The 22,250-nt window shown below is 40.5% G+C and overlaps 1 protein-coding gene across 1 annotated transcript in view; it reads left to right on the forward strand.

Moving 5' to 3' along the window:
* Positions 1-22,250, forward strand: part of Arhgef38 (Rho guanine nucleotide exchange factor 38) — a 125,757-nt gene that overhangs the window by 69,683 nt on the left and 33,824 nt on the right. Inside the window, exons 4-5 of the mRNA XM_021650042.2 lie at positions 9,160-9,307; positions 16,268-16,285. Coding sequence (XP_021505717.1) covers positions 9,160-9,307; positions 16,268-16,285 — 166 coding nt within the window. The remainder of the gene's footprint in view (positions 1-9,159; positions 9,308-16,267; positions 16,286-22,250) is intronic.

Consider the following 22,250-nt stretch of genomic DNA (forward strand, 5'->3'; position numbering starts at 1 on the left):
TGGCTAAGATGCTCAATCCCCATTCAGAAAGGCAAAGAGGATGGACATCAGAAGAGGGAGAAAACAGGGAACAGGACAGGAGCCTACCACAGAGGGCCTCTGAAAGGCTCTACCCTGTAGAGTATCAGAGCAGATGCTGAGACTTATAGCAAAACTTTGGGCAGAGTGCAAGGAATCTTATGAAAGAAGGAAGAGATAATAAGGCTATAATTTTAAAAGCATCGGCTAGAGCTTTGGTTTCTGAGCTGGCCCTTGACTCTAATAAACGGAGGCAGCAACGTGATATTTCATAACTGCATGATGAATCTACTCTGTGATCATAAAGAGAGAAGTCCAAACTACCGAGCCATTCCTAGAAATGTGGAAATGGCCTTTGAGTGCAGTTCTCCTCCGCCAGCTGCCAGACACTGCTGACCCAACTGGCTGTAAACGTGTGGTAAGTCTGTCAGCCCCACAGGGAGACCAAGCCATCCTGATGAAACCCAGCCCAACCATCAACCCCAGCAAACAGTTGCTCTCAGTCTTTTAAGTTTGGGGACGATGGCTTTGCATAGTAAACTCATACAGAATCACAGAGGAAAAATATTTCAACTCAAATGCTGAGGAAAACTCGATTTGAATTGTAGCATTTGGAATTGGACTCGATTGATTCTGAAGGGTTGCAATTGCCTGCATGCAAAACAAAACAAACAACAACAACAACAAAAAAAAAAACCAATCTTGATGAGAAAAGGGTAAAGGCCCCATGTCAGGACAGTGTGGGAAATTCGTGTAAAGCTCATTAGTATTCCAGTGTGACTTAGACACAGTGCCAGGAGCCTCCAGGATCCTCCATCATGGTACATACATCAGGTCAGAGCTCAAGGACAGTTCCCACCCCTAAATCATCTACCACTTAGATTTCATAACATAAATTGATTGGGTGAGGTGTTTCTAAAAATCATGTTACCACAAAATGAAAAGCACAGGTGTCCCATCCCCGTGTCTTCAGACAGCAAGAACAAGAGTTTGTGGCTCACAGCTGTAGTGCCAGTTCCACTAGATGCCTCAACAAATGAGGAGGAGAAATGGACTCAAAAAAAACCTTGGCATTTGGATGATGTCCAAGTTTATAAATAGATGCATATGCTTACAGATCTGAGAGCTTTGAGGGTACTATCTGGATTCCAGTGCCAAAATAGAAAATAGATTTAAAAATCTATACTGGATCTAGATAGGAAAGGTGTTTTAAAATTTCTACAGAGGGATGTATGAGCTTTGGTTCTAGTTTACATTTAAATAGAACGTATTCTATTAGACAGAAAGCAAATAAAATAAAGATGGTACAGAATTTAGGGGATAATAATGTCTTTTAATATCAGGTTGAATTGGATTCTGTCTCTTCCCTTAGCTAGGTCTTATGCAAGTTATGAAACCTCATTGAAGTGCAGCTTCGTATCTGGAAATTAAAGGCAGCAGCACATACCTCATATGAGTTTTATGAGGGTTTAATAAAATCAAGTGTAAAGAATATACAGGGCTTATTCTTAATACACATGATGTAGCTGAATTGCTATTATCCTAGCCATATTAATTGTGCACATCTATTTATAAAGTTTGGTTTCTTCTATGTAACAATTGAGTATAATGCAAATTCTTTTTGAAAGTTTTAGTCATGTTTTAAAAACAAATAAGATTTGGACTATGCCTCCAGATAGCTATGCATCTTTTTAATTCATATGCACAATGATACATTTTATTTTAAGAGAAGAGGTTTAGCTTATCATATGTCACTTCTATGGCAGAGTGAGTGGTAATTTCAGAAGCTGGTTTCCCAAGGACTGCTCTCAATGAACCACGGCTTTCAGCTTTCACACTGCCAAGTAGCCTAGACCCACATTGAGCCTGACTCACTCAAGCAATGGAAATGACACTGTGTCAGTAACAGAGCTAAGGCCCAAGAATGTAGACCGATGTCTACTTTTGTAATGATGCCAATTAAGAGGACCGTCTCCCTTGATGGAAAGATGTTGTGGGGAAACATGGAGAGGAGTAGAGGAAATGGCTCAGCCATCACAGGATTCCAGCAAAGCCACATGCCCACATTTCTGTCAAGGGATCAGACTTGTGAATGGGCCATCTTGACAATCACTGTCCAGTGATGTCCTTCCACAACTGCATTCCCAGAGAACATAAAGTCAAAGAACCACTCAGCTGAGCCCAGTGAGCACACCAACCGATAACTGGAATTCAAAATGGTTGTTTTAATCCAATATGCTCCGGAACAATGGTTTGTCAGATAGCATTAGAGAACCCACCTACTGACCGTGTTGTCTTAGATATGCTTGCATGTTGTGATGCTTCAAAATATATTAAAGAAGGCTGTCAAGAATATGCTGCAGTCCGCTTTACACACTCACCTCATGCACAGTATAGAGAGAAAAGGAATGGAAGAAGCTTGTGAACAGGAAACTGTACTTTCTTGTATGCTTTTTCCTGAGGGTGAGTTTATACCAAGAGGAAGATAATTTAGAGTGTCCCATATCTGAGGTTCATAGGTTAGCCTCTGTTGTTCTAAAGTAGTTCTGCATTCTTGTAAAGCTTTGTTTCTTGAAACACATAAGAATTTGTCTCTGGGCAGTAAAAGACTCCTTTGTTAGATGAAGTGTTGCTGAGAACTCATGCCATGGTGCCCTGTAGGAAATGCTTCAGGGTGGGTCATCGAGTTTTCCAAGAGAAAGAGGGAGGGGAAGGAAAGAGGGTGAGGGAGGGAAATATATATATTTTCCCCCCAGCCAGCAGCTTACTGGAGTCTACATAGCCAGTGTTGGGAGAGATCCAGATGAAGAGTCGAAAAAAAATCATAGATTTTTTTTTCTCACACATAGCAGTGACAGGAAAGCTGTCAGTTCCAGAAAAAAAATAAATAACTGTGAAAATACTGGGTATTCTTGGTCAAGGATTTAAAAGTCCACACAGAAAAGCAAGACTTTTGAGGGACGTGTTGCTAGGCTGAAGTATTGGGGTTGAGCCCCCAGTCTAACAAGTAAGGTCAGAAGAGGTTTAGGGTATGCTAGGATTTATTTCTTGGGGGGTAGGGGACGGTCCTAGGATTCTAGTCTCGGAGAAGAGTAAGTTCAGGATGTTCTGCCAGCGGCTGACTGGAGTAACAGCCGCGCTATGACAGGAGCACTAGGAGGTGGAACAAGTCAGACATGGCACAGGATGTACAAGGAAACAACCTCTGGATGCCAGCAGCAGGAGCGGCTGTGCACCCCTGAGCACATCTGTCCTCTGGGAGGCTAGCCGCTGCTGAGCACAGCGGGGCAAATCCTGGAGGCACACTAAGCTCAGGAACAAAACAGCTTTGGAGGGGACAGATTATGGCGTTAACTGTGACCGCATCGCTACAGCTCAGGCTGGGGGAAGACCTTTTGGATTGACGATGATTGCATTTGCCTGTTTCTGGGTAGAAAACTAAACAATAGACTGAGCTAAAACGGACTCATTTTTCTTCCATAACAAGAGTTTCCCATCACTGTAATCTGAGATCTGTATGGATCTTCACAGCATTTTTTTTTCTCTACAAACTCTACAACTTGCAGATTTGAAATTATGGCTCCATGACAGCTGTTCCAGTTTCAGCCACCACTTCCTGTAAGATGTAGAAAAAGTGCTTCCTTGTGAAGTACTTTTCGCTTTGCAGGGAGTATTTTACACATGGTTTTATTTCACAACACACATGCAAACAGGCTTATGAAGGCAGACTTTGCTGCTCATAGCCACCAGAAACTTGAGGAACACCAGATCTATATTTTCAACTGGGTGCATTGTCAATCCAAATTCTATGCATTTGGCAGAAGAGCTCAGAAGAACAGATTCACAACTAGCAATGGCATTCATTTGTTCGTATTTTAAATGGAGATGGCAAGACCTCCACAGCAGAAGAACACGGAATCTAAGGTACACTCCTCCCTCTCAATGCAAGCCCCATTAGAAGAGCTTTTTTGTCCACTGAGTGACTGGCATGTCCCCAAGGGCTGAGAGCACAAGTACTTACTGATGCATGAAATACAGAGATAAGACAGTTAAGTTGTCACTAAGTCAGCCTGCAGTTTTGGCTAGGGTTATGGTTAGAGGCTAGTACGTATGATAGAACAGTAGCAGGTACTCTCAAAAGAGGTATTTGCTAAGGTGAGATATGGGAGAATTATGGGCTGATCTAAGAATGGAGCCATCCTCTGTGCTATTGGCCCTGAGCAGGGAAAGGTTGCTGAGCCTTCATTGAGCCAGCCGACTGACTGTAAGCTTTCTCAGAGAACCAGCCTGGTCTCAGTATGTCAGCTGTGGGGATTCCCGTCCTGGCACTGACGTATGCAGAAAGCAAACAGGCTTCCCGTCAGGACCACAAGTTACCACTACCCCCTGCTCAAAAGTAGTCAATAGGCAGCTCAGTCTCCATGTAGGTTTCCTAGTAAGGGGAGCACAGACTTTCTCTAGCATTGACTCTGTTGCCTATTCTTTGATCACTTCCCTCTGGTTGGGGGTGGAGTGAGTATTGTCAGGCCACAAAGGAAGAGGATGCAAGCAGTCCTAATGAGACTTGACAGGCTTGGATCAGATGGTAGGGGAGGAGGGCTCCTCCTTTGTGAGAAATAGCAGAGGGGAAGAGGAGTTAAGAGAGAGAGAGAACGAGATCAGGAGGAGATGAAGGAGGGTCCTACCATTGGGATGTAAAGGGAATAAATTATAAAAAATTATATTAAATTTTTAAAAATGATAAAAAAGAAAAACAAAAAAAAACACTTTTTACATATATGTAAAGATACTTTTACCAAAAATGTATTGAGACATTTACTTCATAACAGCTATTGCAATTCAATTTTTAAACTATAGTCCAAACCTATCAGGGGCTTGTCTTTGTAGAAGACTTTTTCTCTCTCACTCATCAGCCAATTAACTGCTTAAAGCTCTTCTTCTAGGGGTGGGGCCAGGACTCTAATTTTTTGTTTGGTTTTGGTTTTGGTTTTTAAAGACAGGTTCTGTGTGTGTGTGTGTGTGTGTGTGTGTGTGTGTGTGTGTGTGCCCTTGGCTATCCTGGACTCTCTTTGTAGATGAGGCTGGCCTCGAACTCACAGAGATCTATCTGCCTCTGCTTCCCTGAGTGCTGGGATTACAAGTGTGCACCACCATGCCTGGCTCAGACTTTTAATTTTTAACTAAAATTCTTTTAAAATGTCATCAGCTGGTTTTTAGAATTGAACTTGTAATTTTTTTGCTTATATACAATTCACTTTCTACTTTAAACTTTTCATAAGTAACAGTGTCACATTTCATACATTTCATGAACAAAATCTTATGAGTAAGTATTTCTCCTAAAATATTTCCTTCAGAAGAAGAAAAGAAATGTAGCATATTAGCTAGAGTTCAGCTCATCTGGAAGAAAGAGAGAAAGAAAAAAAAAACCTGTGTGGCACAAGAAGACATGCTTATTTCTCTGTGATAGAAAAGCCTGGGTGCCTATGTACTCAAGTTGGTGGCTCAAGGCGGTTTTGCTTCGCCTTCAGGTTTTTTGCATCGCAGAGAAATAAGCACATGTTCTTATACCAAAAGTATCTGGAGCAACCAAACCTTCTATTGCTTTAGAAAAAAAAAGTGGAATGCAGCTAGATGAGAGGAGGAGATGACAGCACCACAACCCCAAATCTGAATCTTTTCCCTTCGAGGCCGTGCAGAGAGTCTGTCTGTACCCCAATCTTTAAGCTTGTGTATTCACTTACAGCTCCCTAGAGCCTGACTATGTCCCCTTTGTGCTGCCCAACTCTAGCATTGTACTTTCACATGGCACGGTGAGTGCAAACTTCTCTCTCGCCCTTGCTGGCTCATATAAGCCGTTTGAACGAAAAGTTGGTTCTTCGTGTCCCCAATACAAACTAAAGTGCTTGGTGAAAAGCAGTCAATCCAAACTACAGTGCTTGGTGCAAAAAAAAAAAAAAGGAAGGTGAGCTCAAAAGAATAAGCACATTCATTCCTTTCTGAGCTACTTTTTAAAATACAAAGCCTAGGATAAGTAGCTTCTTTGAATATCATGGTTTTACTGGAAGTTCACATACTGACGGAGTAAATTTAGAATGATATAGATTCCACACCACACACTGTGGCCCTGTCTTATGGGGAGGCATGGGCTAATAAAAGAAGAGAAGAGGTGAATCAGCAAGAACATAAAAGCAGAACCCAGGTACATTTACATCAGTGAGGAACAAATGATGTGCCGGACAGAGACTGTTTGAGAAGTTCTTTTAAAGGCATTTAAAACACAGTTGTTTTTTTGTTCATTCGTTTGTTTTGATTTGATTGAAGAATAGTTGCTTTTGGGGGAATGTCAGGGAAGAAAGAAAGAGAGAGAGAGAGAGAGAGAGAGAGAGAGAGAGAGAGAGAGAGAGAGAGAGAAACAAACGTCAGTTGTAGAATTTTTAAAAAGAAGATGGTAATTTTGTTTTATAAGATTCTGGTGCCTTTGTGTCTCGCAGCCAGAGTGAAATTACCTTCCCTGGTCTTGGTTCAGTCCGTTCTCCACTCCTAATCACCCTCCCAGAACACATACATTAGACTGAGCAGTTGTCCTTCACCACTGAAGAAATGCAGCCAAGACTTACGTTACCGTGGAAACAGAATCACTTCTGGCCGAAAGACACCTCGCTTCATCAGCACTATTATGAAGCAGAATGGGCTGGAAGGGAAATCAAATATTCTTCCCACCAGTGTTATAGCTGGCCCCTGGGTGAATAAATGACTTTCAATTAGAGTACTTAAATATATTTTAACTTCAATAATTACTATTAGAGTCCCAACAGAATTTTGCTCAGAGAATTTCTTTTTAAGGCTTTTTGCTATTAAGAGGAGACTTAGAAATTCTGGGACTCTTCTGTGAAAGAACAAGGGGCTCTGCAGGTGATGGTTTACTCACATGAAAAGTGAACATGATCTTTGTGTCTTAATCTTCTGATTTGATCACATGTATTTTGTCAGGCTGTCCTTTGTTCCTCCTTTTTTATCTCCACTCGTCGTGAATATACATACTTGTAACATCATCTTATGTGGGGATGGGTAGGCTCTGATACAGGGGGCGTCTCTCCAAGCCTGCCGCTGGCATCACTTCTAAGGCTTAGGTCTGTCCCAGTCATCTCATTTCTACCCAGTTGTGCTACTTGGAGTCTCTCTTCATAACCAACCTTTAACTCACTTGCTTTCCTGTCTTATTTTCTAATGTTAACTGTTTCTTTCCGTGTGTACTGCTGTTTTAAAGGGCAGATCTTCAGGACTTATGTTAGGAGAAAGATCAACCCATTAAATCCCAGAAACAGAAAGAATCCCTCATCCCTTCAGCTGTAAAGATGTGCAATTCACTGGCTTAATTCCAGGTGAATTGCAAGTCTCTCTCTCTCTCTCTCTCTCTCTCTCTCATCTAGCTATAAGTAGATAAAGAAATCCATATAAGGAGGAGTAAACAAAAGTCTTTTATTTGTTGGATACAGCTATAAATGAGTGGGATACTTTAGAAGTATCCCAAACAATTCAAAGGTTCATAGATGCAAAAAATTAAAACAATGGAATTACTCCTGAAGTCACCACACAAGCCCTGGTTTCTGAACCTGACTTTAGCAGTCTTCACACCTCAGCCAGGGTTCACAGCAGAGCTCCAGTGTGTGAGGACTGAAATTCAAGAACACTATGTGGTCCGTAAGCCTGGCTTTGTCCCCTCCTGGCAGGACTTGAGAAAAGCCATTTATCTGCTTGCAATTCTGATTTATTCATTCCGGATTCTTACGGATAAACAGCCTCTTATCTCTTCATGCATGTAGAGGAAGAAGCAGTTCTATGTATGAGACATGTTTAAAATGCTCAAGACCATCCTGTTTCTGTTGGAAGACTGAGTTCCTCCTATCCTGCATAGAGCGGGTCTATATCACCAATGCAGCCCTTGCAGACAGTTCTGCTTCCAAATTATCACCGATGCTTTTTGAAATGCTCTTGAGAACAGGTCCTGTCCCATGCTTCCTGTGCATTGCCCTGAACATCGAATGCTTATGCTTGGTTTTAAGTGCTGGAGTGAGTGATTAAATCAGACTATCATCAGGCATCTACGAGGCCCACTACTTACATTTCTGATTTTACCACAATATCAAAGATGTCTGGGCTGAATGTCTGGACACAATTGGTCCAAGCTGTTTCATGAAGAGACTCTTCACAATATTATACAATCAAACTTTACAAGGAATAATGAACCCCCTTTCTTGTTATTATGTACGGAGAAATGCTCTATATGTTTTAATTAGCTTTACAAGTTATTTTTGTGTTTATGTCACATGTGGACAAGTGGCCACAAAGGCTAGAAGAGGGTGCGAGATCCCCTGACCTGGAGTTAGAGGTAGTTGTTCGCTAATTGCTGTGGGTGTTGGTAACCAAATTTGGATTCCCTGGGAGAGCAGTAAGCACTCTTAACTGTTGAGCCATTTCTCCACCTTCTCCCCTATTCTTTTTTTTTTTTAACTAAATTCTACTGTTCACCTTCCAGAAATACTTAGGAAATGTTGTTAGTAGACTAAATATCAATAAAACCACATACCTTGTATCTGGCTTCATTTTCTATGGTTTTGATAAGTCAACAAAAACTTCTTTTTCCATTTTGAGCATTTATTATGTATGTACTCTTCCCTGAGTTTTGCATACTACCTCTCTTAATTATAATTATAATTATCTCTATGAAACTGAATCTCTTATAGCTGGTAATTTATAGATGAGGAAATGGTCAGAGAATTAAAATCATTTTCTCAAGTCTCAAAGCCCTTTGGCAGCACAGCTTGATTTAAACGTCAGCAGACCACTCTAACCCAGCCTGCTCTTAACTGTGGTTCTGCACAGCAAACTCTTCAACATTTACTTCATAAAAGGAAGAAAAGAAGAAAGGGGATGGGTAGAGGCACAGAGAGAAGGAGGAGAAAAGAGGGAGGAAGAAAGAAAAGAGGGAACTATCCACTCAGCATCTAGTACTCTTTCCAGACAATCTGGGCATCAGGTGGGACACACTTAACTTGTCACAATAGTTAGCACTGAGCAGCAGCGCGTGAAATATAACTTTGGTCTGATGCCGTCATTTTGTCTTTGTTTTGCATTGCTCAGGAGAGGTATTCTTGCAGATTAAAGGACCACTGGAAGATACTTATAAAATCTATTGCTATCACCACGATGAAGCGCACAGTGTGCTGGAGTCCCATGAAAAGGAAGAAGAGCTGAAGCAACATTTGAGCCACTGTATCCAGTCCTTAAAGTAAGGCCTTTTCAGACAGTGATTTCCATCCACTCTGGTTGCTTAGCAGGAGCCGTTTGAAATGGACAGAGATGAAAGGTCACATACAGCCAACATTTTACAGGGCTGGCTCAGAAGGCTGCTTTGTGAAAAGTCGATGTGCTACAAGCCCAGATCAATTTTTGTTCCTTCTCGAGAGGATGGCTAAAAATAACATGGGAGACAAAGATTCAAGGCCTATGGAGATGGGGGAAACACGAGATATTGTCAAACAGTAATAATAAAATAAATAAGATATGAAAGGTGGGCTGCTATTCATGCATTCTCAAGGGCTTGTGGTTAGTAAGTTGGTTACAATAGTGGAACTCCTGAGTGGCCCTCCTTGTTGCCCCAGTTCACTCTGAGGAGATTGTGAGGACAATTAAGGCCCCACTGAAGTTAGCTTCAGGGCAAGTGGACACCCTGCCTTCCTCAACCGTAATATGTGAGGAGGTGGAAATGATACTCTATGATCTACCTTATTTTTTTCCTAAAATAAATATCTATTCACTATAAAAATCTGCACCTATAAGTCTGAATGAGAGTTTTTAAAACTCTTTTTATTCCCCAATCAATTAATAATCACAAATATCATCTTTTGTAATTAGGAGAGTATGAGCCTATGTTTGCTCTGACATTTTAGATGAAACTGGCATCATATGACATGTATTGCTTTCCAGCGCACGAGAGTGAGAGAGTTTTGCTCATCTTGTCAGGTTTGCTGTGAGCTTCCGCCCTTCAGGGGCTGTGTGCTGTCACTCTTAGGGACTGCATGCTGTCAAATGGGCAGTGCGCTGTGTACAGGGCTGCATCCAGTCAGGGATTAACCAGCGGAAAGGAGGAGCTGAGGTGTGCAGGAGAAGTGCACCAGTGTGAAACTCTAGTACACCTTGGGTGGGGGGAGTCCTACTGTGTGGAAGGAGGGGGAACCCTACTTTGATATGAAAGTTTGTAACATTGTAGCAATGTTGAGGCACAGTGGGGAGATTAAGTGAGGCTACACTGTGGAAGACTTTAGAAGTGAAAGTGAGTTTGATTTGGTTCCCATGGTGATAGAAAGAATAAAAGAAAGAAAGAAGGAAGGAAGGAAGGAAGGAAGGAAGGAAGGAAGGAAGGAAGGAAGGAAGGAAGGAAGGAAGGAAGGAAGAAAGAAAGAAAGAAAGAAAGAAAGAAAGAAAGAAAGAAAGAAAGAAAGAAAGAAAGAAAGAAAGAAGGAAGGAAGAAAGAAAGAAAACCTACAATAAAATTTCAACTTTATTGCCCTCTACTGGCCAAAAATTGCAGGTCTTTAACGTTTTTCCATACGTTGAGGGAGGGGAAAAAACTTGAACATTTATTGAAGGCTTGTGCTGTGATGTGTATACCTCGAAGTGCCAAAATATAAATTAATTAAATAAAGTAAAACCTTACTTTTACTAAGGAGATTGACATGCTCAGATAACTCCTATGCGTGCAATGAGCAGCTCCAGCTAATTGTGATGATTTCGGTGTAGGTCAATGTTGAAGAGAAAAATTAAAGTAGGAAACTGTATTTGCCTAGATAAATTCGTAATCGGGCACAAGTTCTCTGCATGATAGTCTTATCCTCGCATGAGATAATGTTGTCCTGCCTGCAAAGGGCCTTCTCGCCTGAAATGAGATATACATCTGATCCAATCAATGTGTATCTTGAAGTCACTTTCCTTCAGGTTCTAGAAAAAGCAGGAAAAAAAAAATCACATAACACATGACGAACTGGCTCCTTCGATCACATTCGATCTAACCCCAGGGCCCAAGGGACCTGCGCAGGAGGCTGGTCAGCTCAGGCCCGTGGTCCTCCTGCCTGTCTCTCGGGAGCTCTCAGGTGAGGGTAAGCCTCCGTGTGCCCTGCCATACGCTTTTGATTCTAAGAGAAGAGCAGAGACTGCTGCAGAATTCCCTGTGCAGCACAGCTCACTACCATTTTTTTTAAGCAGCTAAAGATAGAGGTAATTTTGGAATCTCAAATTTACTTTCAGTCGTAGTAACTTGTGTGTTTGTTTAAGGTTCAAGATTACTGCTCCACGGATATGTCCAGTTTTATGCATTCAGAACTACTTTAAGGGTTAGAAATAATTTCACCCGCCAGAAGGTGTTAAGGTGTAGAATGCACAAAATCCAAACGAAACAATATTGGCAGAGCTGTTTCTTAAGGGAGAGAAAAATCAAAACAAAATAGTTGAAGTTAGAGCTATTTCCCCCGCAGTTGCCTCTCCATGAAAGTGAAGTTAATGGTGAGCTGTGCGAGCCTGCCTGCAGGCTGCGTGCCGCAGCAATATTGACACCGTTCTCATACTGACCTCAGCCGAGATAAAGCCTTAAATTCTGAGAAACAGGTTTTCAAACAGGTTTATAGGCCAAAGAGAGTCGTGAACACCCTCAGGGCTCGGTTTCCCTTGCCAAGTAATCAGTCAAAGCTATTACTGTCGCCCTGCCTTTCTCTACGGGCTAAATAAAGGAGCAGCTGCCATTGCTAATGAACATTAGCCACAGCCTCTATTTTCAACAGTGTAAGGGATACTGGCATGAGTTGGTTTGAAGCAAAATAGCCACGTGAGAGGTGGCTTCATGCCTCAGAAGCTAAAGCAGATTTTTAAAGAGACTTAGGTTACATTTTTAACCCAAAATTTAAATATGTTTATTGAGGGCCTTATAAATATGTATTGAGTACTAGATAATGTTGAAAATATTTTTTAATATCTAAGCATGGTTCTTGCCCCCCGGGAAAATAAACTCCAGTCAGAGATAAAACTGGCTGGAAAGCTTACCCAGCAATGCAAAGTTTATTTGCTTAATACACCACAAAGCATCTCAGTAGAGGCAATTCCAGACTCACCTCCAACAGGATGGCAGAGACACTGCCTTGTTCTGAGAGTCAAGCTTAGGAATGAACCGTGGTTACCGTTGAAGACCATTTTTTCATTCAAAAGAGAAACCTATATTTATATCCATAAAATTAGCTTTGACGTGTTGCAGCAGTATTTGTTGGTGAGTTCCGCAGTGCCAGATACAGCAGGAATGTGTATTAACAGTGAGGAACTTTTTCGAAAGGGTGAGGAAAGATGGTTCCATGATTAAGAACATTGGCTGCTCTTATAGAGGAAGCATATCTTATAGATGTGCTTCCCAGCATCCACATAGTGGCTCACAACCATCTGTACTCTAGTTTCAGGGAATCTGATGCCCTCTTCTGACCTCTCTTGGGCATCTGGCATCCACATGCATGAGGTACCCATACATACACTAGGCAAGGCACTCACACACATAAAATAAATCAGTTTTCAAAATTGAAAGTATCCGGGAAGTCAGCGTGCACCTGAGCCTACCACTTAGAAAATGGACATCTGCACGCTCTTTTTATTCAGCAAGAAGTCTTTAGCTAGGTAGCACAAATGACCCCTAGGACTGCCTGCAATGTTATATTAATACATTCTCCAAGAGTGTAGAAGTTGTTTACTGAGAACCTCATTACTTTACCTCTTTGAAGTTACTTATGATTTCTGATCGAGGTGAAGAAGTGAAAAATGAGAGCTATTTATGTAGGTATAATTAGAACAGCCTATCTGTTGCCTCCTTTTTCAGTTTTTCTAGTTAGAAATATTACTGAAGCCACACTTACATGTCAGTGGCCCCAATAGGTGTGTTTATGTTGTAATTAAATATGAACAAAGGGATTTTTTTATTTTTATTTTTTGGTGGCGGGAGTCATATTTCCAGCCTCATGTCTTAGTGTTATAAATTAATCTGTATTTATCTAACAAGATGCTAGGGAAGGTCCCATCCTCTGCAGAAAAAAAAAAAAAGCATCTAGACATTCTGGTCACGTTACTCTTGTGGCTTTCCCACTGGTAGAAGCAGGAAAAAGCTGAAGCAGCGCATAGACTAAAAGGCTGCATTCTTTTTTTTTCAATTATTTACTCTGTATCCAGTGATAGCCCCCTCCCACATCTCCTCCCGGTTCCACCCTCCCTTCATCCTCCTCTCCTATCCCTCTTCCCTAGTCCACTGATAGGGGAAGTCCTCCTTCCCTTCTGTCTGACCCAAGCCTCTCAGGTCTCACCAGGACTGCCTGCATCCTCTTCCTCTGTGGGCTGGCTAGGTTGCCCAACCAGGGAGAAGTTATCAAGGATCAGGCAACCTAGTTCATGACAGAGACTGTCTCTTCTCTTACTAGGGAACCACATGGAGACTGCGCTGTCTATGGGCTACATCTGGACAGGGGTCTAGGTCCTCTGTATACATGGTTTTTGGTTGATCCACCAGTCTCTGCAGTTCCCCCCTGGACGGTGCTTCTTTTGGCTTTGTTGGTCTCTTTGTGTGGCTCCTGTCCCCTCTGGGTCCTTTTCTATCCCTCTTCTTCCATAAGACTCCCTGCGTTCTGTCCAAAGTTTGAAGGGCTGCATTCTTATTTATCTACCACATTGTGTTTTTATTCTAAACAGAGGGTCCCAGGTAAAAATCAAAACCACTTTTGGAAATTTTTTTTAGCATCCTGCAGTATGACATCATTTGAAAACAGACTATAATCTTTGAGTAATAGCCACATAAAACCTTTAATTCATGAGTCAAATTATAATGAGCCCAGCAGGAGAAGGAGGTAATAATTTTAGGCCATAAAAAAGCTAAACGGACACTGCCTAACTTCTTCCTAGATTGTCTGTGGCTGGAATTACCTTCTGGAAAGCTTCAAAATCTGTTATAAGAAAGGATGTTTCTTCTTTAGCTGTAAGAAATTCAGGTGAAGTTATAGTGCAGTGCTCTTCCCTGGCATGGCTCCTGATATCAGGAAAACCCCAGGGTCCCTTGTAGAGAATAATATGTTACATTAAACACATGCTCAGTTTTATTATAATTTTAGGTTGTTTTGTTGAAGTAAATGAAACAGAAAGAGAAAGAAGAGTTCCCTGTTTCCTCCAGGACTGAAAAACAAAATTATTTCTTTCCATTTCAGTATATATAATTCCTAAGTACTATTTGTTCAATTGCTTGCTTCAATGAAAAATTGTAGTTTTTATCGTTTTTATATTTTACTAATTTTATGATATATGATCTACAAAACAACAAACAAACAAAAAACCAAATCCTAGAACAAATGCAATTCTTCCTTAGAGGAAGATAGAAATTAGTGGAAGAATGTGAACATAAAGGAAATGGATGGAAGAGAGGCAATTTCTTTCACTACAGATTTCTTTAAATATCAATTATTTATAACTTTCTAAAATTATAACAGGTGTTAATTTTAAAAGCAGGGCAATTTTGTCTTTGATTACCACTTGGTGGTTTGGGAATCAGCAGAACCTAGTTGTCCCAAGATGTCTAGGACTCCATACACATCTGGGGACTGAGGAAGCAGTTGTTTCATACACATGTAACTGCCTTCCACATGTATGAAGAACTGGGACTTTTAAAACATATTAAATCCAATTCAGCAAAAGTATTTATCATTAGATTTCTATCTTAATCACCAAATACAAAAAAGCTAGGCATGGGGGCACACGGTTTTAATTCCAGCTCTTGGAGCTAGAGGCTGAAGAATCTCTGTGAGTTCAAGACAACCTTCTTTCCAGAGCAAGTTCCAGCACACTTAGGAAGACACTGCCACAGACAAACAGTCTGTAACGTAGCAATGGCTTTAATATTAGAAATAGTCACTGAATGCCAAAAGATTTAAAGGAACAGGGAGGCCATGGGGGTCATATGCTAAGCAGAAGTTATCATGTTATTTTGTAATAGTTACATGCCACATTTAGGGGAAAACTTTCATCTCTTGTGTTTTGTTCTTCAGGACTAGTTTGACACATACTTTGAGCCACACTAACACAGATTTGTCACTTTTTAATTTGTTGCCATAGAAATAAATCATGCATAAACCCCTGCCCAAGTTGGAGATACAGAGAATAAACTGAAGACGTGTGGTATATCGTATGAGACATTAACAGCTATCATGGAGAGAGAGAAAAGCAGAGACTAGGCACACCCGGATGGTGTGAAGCACGGTAAACTTTGCAAAGGTTCAAGGAAGGCTTCTCAAGGAATTGACATCTGAGCAAAGGCCTGAAAAGGATAAAAGGCTAAGGTGCTTAGAGATTTAAATAGAGAGCAGTCTGCACAGAAGGAAATAGCAGGTTCAAAATCCTAGAGGCTGGTGTATGCCTGCCTGCCTTTACTAAGAGCATGAATATCTGTGTCCGCCAAAGCACGTAGGGAGAAATGCAGACTAGGAAACAGGGCAGAGAGACAGTGAAAGGAGACACAGACCATGTGCTTTTCCATGGAAGGACAGGTTTCTTTTACAGAAGAAAAGGGGTAGCCACCAAAGGTAGCAAGGCCTTCGTGAAGGCTATCTCTGAGAACTCTTATTGAGTTAATAACACCATGCATGAGCCAACCATAGGGGGCACACCTGTGATTCCAGCACTAGGGAGGCAGAGGTGTGAGGCTGACAGTTTGCAGTCAACTTTGTCTATGTGGGAAGTTCAAGGCCAGCTGAGAATAAATGGTGACACCCTTCTAAAAACAATCATCTTTCTAAACTACATAGAGTATAGAACACTTGATAACATTATTCTACAAGTCAGCTTAAGTGTTAATTTGTAATTTTATAATCTTGGTTCCCCTCATGATTGCGTCGTATGATGAATTTTTCAAAATGTAAACACAAACAAACTTAAATACAATTTTAAATTATTAAATTTATTAACAGAGTCACTGGTTTGAATTTTACATATGGTATCAAGCAAGAATGGAAGATATACTAAAGCATCATTTTAGAACATTTTACTAAGCAGAGACACTAGATTCAATGGGGCCTTCATCAAACTCACTACTTGGTTTGATACAGTAAAATTTGAAAGCATTTATCATGTTACATATGTCCCATACATGTGAATTTTTATTGATTTTCTTTCTCCCCTTCTTTTACAGGAATATATATATGCAAGAGTAAGTACTTCCTTTTTTCAAGATTTTTCTTTTCAATTTTTAGTTTTATTAGTTCTTTGAGAATTTCATATAATATGTGTTGATCATATTCACCTCCTTTCCCAGATCCTCCCAGATCCATTCTCCTTTTCCATCCAATAGTGTGTCTTCTTTTTCCACCCACAAAGTCCAGCTTGTCCTGCATGTATATTCATGGGTGTGTGGCTTTCCACTGTAGCATGGTTGCCAGAACAACATTTATAAAGAATACTGACTCTTCCTCTCCGATAGCTATCGACTGCAATACCGCCTTGGCTAGGGGTGGGGCTTCATATCTTCCTCCCCTCTCCATTCTCAGATGTAGTCTGGTTTGAACTAGGATAGGGCTTACGCATGCTCTCACGGTTGCTATGAGTTCCTCTGTACAGATGCCCTGCTGTGTCTGCACCTCTTACATTCTTCATGCCACCTTTTCTGTAACAATTCTTGAGCCTTCAGAGGAAGAGCATGCTGTAGATGTCCCATTCCGTGCTGAGCATTCCACAATCTCATTCTCTGCGCCTTGATCCATTGTGGGTCTCTGTGTTAGTCTCTGTGGTAGTTCCAATGCTGCCCCCAATAGGGCATTGAAGACCTAATAGGGTCTTCAATAGGGTTAGTGGCTCTGTGTGGGGAGGAATAGGAGGTGTGGCTTGCTGGAGGAGTATGTCCCTGAGGAGTAGGGTTTGAGAGGTAAAAGACCTGAGCTGCTTCTGGTTTCATCTCCCTGCCACATTCCCATGATTATTAAAGACATTCACTTTCAGTTTGCTGTTCCATTTGCTGTGCCTGCCACTTGCTGCCATGCTTCCCAACCATCATGGACTCTAATCCCCACTGTGCTGGTGATGGACTCCTATCCCTCTGGAACCATAAGCCCAAACAAATCCTTCCTTCCTTTCTTCATTCCTTCCTTCTTTGTTTCTTTCTTCTGCCTCCTCTTCTCCTTCTGTCCTTCCTTCATTTCCCAATTACTCCCTCCCCTGCCTCTCAGAAAAGGGGAGTTGCACACACACACACATACACACACACACACACAAACCCTCCCTAGCACATCCAGTTGACTCAGGACTGTGTACTTCCTCTTCCACGGTGTCCAGGAAAGGCAGCCCTGCCATAAGGAAGCGATTGAAAAGCATACAACAGAGGCCATGTCAGAGACAGCTCCTAATCCCCTTACTAAGGAGCCCATATAGAGGTTTGGATTAATGGTGTTGGCAGAGGAGATTGCAAGACAGCCTAGTATTGACTGTCATGTGGTGAATAGTGGTCACCCTAATGGAATCAACAATGAAAAAAATCAAGCTGAGCAAACAAACAAACAAACAAAACACACACACACACACACACAAATAAAATATACAGTTTGAGGCACAAAGAGCCCCAGAGTATGCTGGAGTTAAGTCCAGTGCTTAGAGATACAATGTTTAAAGAAAATCTTGATCCTAAGTAGAATAAATGGGGTGGTGACTTCATGGAAGACCCTATCTAGCTAAGCTTCCAACTTATGAAAGGGAATTAAAGAAAAGCTTAAGAAGTGAAGGAAATGACCAACAGATGTAGTTGAACAAAGTGGCCATGTTCCAGCCCCAGCAAACAACAGAACTTGGTAGCTTCCACCACATGGTTCTGACTTTAGAGTCAAGGATACAAGAAAGAGGTTATGGAATCTCCCTCTGTGACTAAGAAAAGCTGCTGTGGCCAGGCATGTGTCAAGGGTGTCCCTGCATGGAGGGTTACTGAGGCTATTATATGAAGCTGTGAAGGTGAAGCTTGTATTGATTGCCTTGGAAACCAGGATATTGGAGATTTCAGAATTGTGGGATACCTGCCCAGGAAAGTTGCAGACCGGGTGTGGAACCAGCCCAAAAGAGAAAAATATGTTGCAGTCAACAAAGCTGAAAGGAGTTGGAGATCTGGAGAGTGCTTTAACATCGGATTCGGAGATGCGGAATTCAGAGTTTGCCCTGCTGGTTTTAGGTCTTTCTTTGGTTCAGTACTTCCTTACTATGTTCCCTTTCCTCCCTTTTGGACTGGTAATGTATTTCCTGTGCTGGTGTATGTTGAAAGCATGTGATCTGCTTTTTTTATTTTTAATTTTATAGGAGGTTACAGTTAAGAGATTGCCTTGAGTCTCATAAAAAAAACTTTGAACTTTGGGCTTTTGAACAGTGTTGGACTGTTATACACTATGGGAACTTTTGAAATAAGGCTGAATGCATTTTTACAGTACGATATGGCTACAAGCCTATGGAGGGACAAGGAGTGAAATGTGATGATTTGAATAAGAAGGTCCCTCATACGCTCATATATTTGGATGTTTGGTAATCACGGGGTGGCACTATTAGGAGTGGCCTTGGAGTAAGTGTATCACTGGAAGTGGGCTTCGAGCTTTAAAGAGCCCAGGCCAGGTCGAGTGCCTTTCTTCCTGTTACCTGTTGATATGGATGTTAAATTCTCAGCTCCCTCAACACCACGTCTGCCTGTGTGCTGCCATGCTTTCCAGCATACTGACAATGGACTAAACTTTGGAAACTGTAAGCAAGCCCCAGTTAAAGGTTTTCCTTTATAAGAGTTGCCATAGTCTTGGTGTCTCTTCACAGCAATAGAACAATGACTAAGATACTTGGTCATGGTATTTTATCACAGCAATGGAAATTTGACTAGTACAATCACCATCTCCTGCAAATACAGACTTCTCTGAGGAGATCTGAGATATACCTTAATCTATGGGCATAAAGATATGTCATTACAAATAAGTTAAATACTATGTCCATTTAGCAGAATAATGGTAGTGGCTTTCCCCTTAGGGCCTGTGGTCCATCTAGCAGATAATATAATTCTATATGTAAAAGACCCCAAGAACTCCCTCAGAAATACCATTCACAAGAACCACAAAAACAAAAGAAAAGAAAAGAAAAGGAAAGAAAAGAAAAGAAAAGAAAAGAAAAGAAAAGAAAAGAAAAGAAAAGAAAAATTTTGGGATGAGTTCGAGGAAGTGAATGTCTTGTGCAATGAAAATTTTAAAATTAAAAAAAAAAAGGATTGAAGGAGAACAGAAAATGGAAATACCTCCTATGCTTATGGATTGGTAAGGTTAATGTTGCAAAAATGACTATGCTACCAAAATCCTGCAGATTTAATGCAATCAAGAATCCAGTGGAATTCTCCACAGGCAATGTGGGGAGACAGGGGCTGTACAGTCCTGAGGCTCTTTAGCAGTCAAGGGCAGGCTTGTCTAGCTGAGTGCATTTAAGAGCTGTGGAGTTTTAAATGCCATCCAAAAATATTCTTTATTCAGAGCAAGGGAAAATTGTTGATTTTTCCCATAAACTGTTTTAAAAATAGAATGCCAGAGACATTTATAACTTCTAACAGAATCACCCACTGAAGAGGTCTCAAGGAAGCTACTGCACAGATTCATATTTTCAGACAAGGGAAATTATCTACTTTGCACTCTCTCCATAAAGGCTGTGCCCTGTGGTCTTCCTGGGTTTAGTGTCCCATCTGACCAGTTAGTGCCCATCTGACCATTAGTGCCCATCTGACCAGTTAGTGCCCCATCTGACCAGTTAGTCCCACCTTTTTGCATTTCATACTTTCCAGTTAACTCAGAATGATAAGTCACTTTCTCTCGTCTTTTCATCTCTTTAAAATCATTGAGGAAACACTGCAAACCAGTAAGAACAAAAAAGAGGGCCCAGCAGGCATATGGAGTCGAATACAAGCACGCTCTATTTCCACACCTGCTCCCTGCTTCCTCCCTTACAACATCATCAGCATCTCTCCACGTCACTGGTTACAAACCCACCGCTTTGGCAGCTGCAGAATACTCTAGCTAATGCATCTGCACCATCATTCAGCGTACACAACACTGACAACTGACTTGTGCCTGTTTGTTGAAACTATATGTTAGTTCTTAGACATTATATTTGTTACAGTCATGTGATCGCTTCCTTAACATAAATTTCAGAAAGTGGAAGTGTGAGACCACAGGCCATTTGATAAGTGGCCATAAAAGTTTCAAGAAGTTCAGCTCATTTATACTCTTAATGTCCATATGTGAAGAATCATCAATACATCTGCTATGAGCTCTAGAAAAAATTAATATCTGTATTCTTACACTATGGCAGTGTAGCAGGCCAGAGGTGATAATCTGTTGTTTAATTTGTATTATTTATCATCTCTGCATTTTTATATGTATTTCAGCATTTTGATTCATTGTTGGTAAATGATCTTTTAAAATGGTTAATCACTTTATTACAATGTTCATCTTTTCTTAATGTATTTGTAACCTCTTTTATTAACAAACATATTAACCCCTGTGTAGTTTTTGTAGAATAGATTTTTTCCAGCTAATTATTTTACATTAGCATAATATATGGCTGTTTTTTAATTTTTTAATTTTGTTTAATTTTGTTTTTTTATTGGCACAGTGGTACAAACTGACTTTTTAATTAATATGCTATTTTTATTATGTTTTTATAGATTTTGTCCCTTGTTTAGTTTTAAAAGTGTCTCTCATGTTTTTGTTTTTGTTTTGTATGGTTTCTTTCTTTTCTTCCTCTTTGTTGCCAGGACTGAGCCCATACTGGAAACATACTCTCATCACTCAACCAAACTCGTCTGGGCTCATCTTTTAAAAGTAAATCTATGGAAAGTATTTTGATGTGAAGTGTGATGAAAGAATCCACTCTTACTATTTTATTCATATGGCTAGCCACACACCATAGTGCCCGGTGTTGGGGAGACCATATTTGCATGTATCTGAGTCCCAGGCGTGTTCAAGTCTACTTCTTGGTTTTCTGTTGCTCTCCTGTCCATATATATCTATACATATACATACATATACATATGCTTACATGTATATATATATAAATAAATGTACATATATTACTACCAATTGACTTCATTTTGTAGCTTTATATAATACATTTTAATATTAGATATAATTAGTTCCTGTTTGATTCATCTAATTTTTCAGAGTTTTCCTATGCACTTGAATGCTTTCTCATTTTTAAACTTTTTTTTTTCAACCTGATATTTACTCATGATTTTAAGAGACAAGTCCTTTCTACAAGATTTGGTATGGAAAACAGTAGTCCCTTCTCCTACACTCTTTAAATGCTCCTCACGGGAGCATTCAGTTGACTACTGTGGCAGTTTTCATATCTTTAAAATTATAGTGGAGATTTTCAGTGTTTTTAAGTAGTATCTAATTTCCTCTATGGAGTGCAAGATTTCCTCTCTCTTCTGTTTCTCTTGTTCCTCTATTTTTATCTTCCTCTCCTTCTCCCTCTGTTTCTCTCTTCCCCTCATTTTGTCATTTCCTCATTCTCTTTATGTAGTTATATAGTAGCCTATTATGTAGTGATAACCAGTGTTTGACTTATTATATTGTATCTGATGTAACAATCTAATTCTGATATTAGACCTTGAAGTAAACTGTTACTTATTTTGTTCTAAGAGTTAGCAGGTGGTATTTATCCTCTTTTTCTGCCTTCTTTCCCTGGTCACCTTCATTTTTTAGTTTTCTTTGTATCAATCACAAAAACTTACTCCCTTTTAAACCAAGTCAAGTTTCAAGACAAATAGATGTATTTATGCTTCACAATTCATATCCCCAGAAGCCTCTCCCAGAACTCTTGACAATTGAGTGTGGGGTGTTGACCCTGGAACAACCTGGAACAACTACCCAGATGGCCTCCCTGTGGCTGTATTAGACATTCTTTTTGCCTTATCCAGCATCGGTGTCCCCCATTTTGACAATTATCATTGGATAATTTCCTTTGTTTTTAGAGACTGCACAGGAAGTAAAATTTAAGAACTTTTACTACCTTAATATCTTATTTTTCTCCTCACGTGATTAATATTTTAGCTGACTCTTGAATTCTAGATTTAACTCACTGTCAGAATTTCGAGGTAGCTCATTGTTTTCTAGTTTTCA

The sequence above is a fragment of the Meriones unguiculatus genome, chromosome 10 (genome assembly GCF_030254825.1).
Source record: "Meriones unguiculatus strain TT.TT164.6M chromosome 10, Bangor_MerUng_6.1, whole genome shotgun sequence".
Taxonomy (NCBI): Eukaryota; Metazoa; Chordata; class Mammalia; order Rodentia; family Muridae; genus Meriones; species Meriones unguiculatus.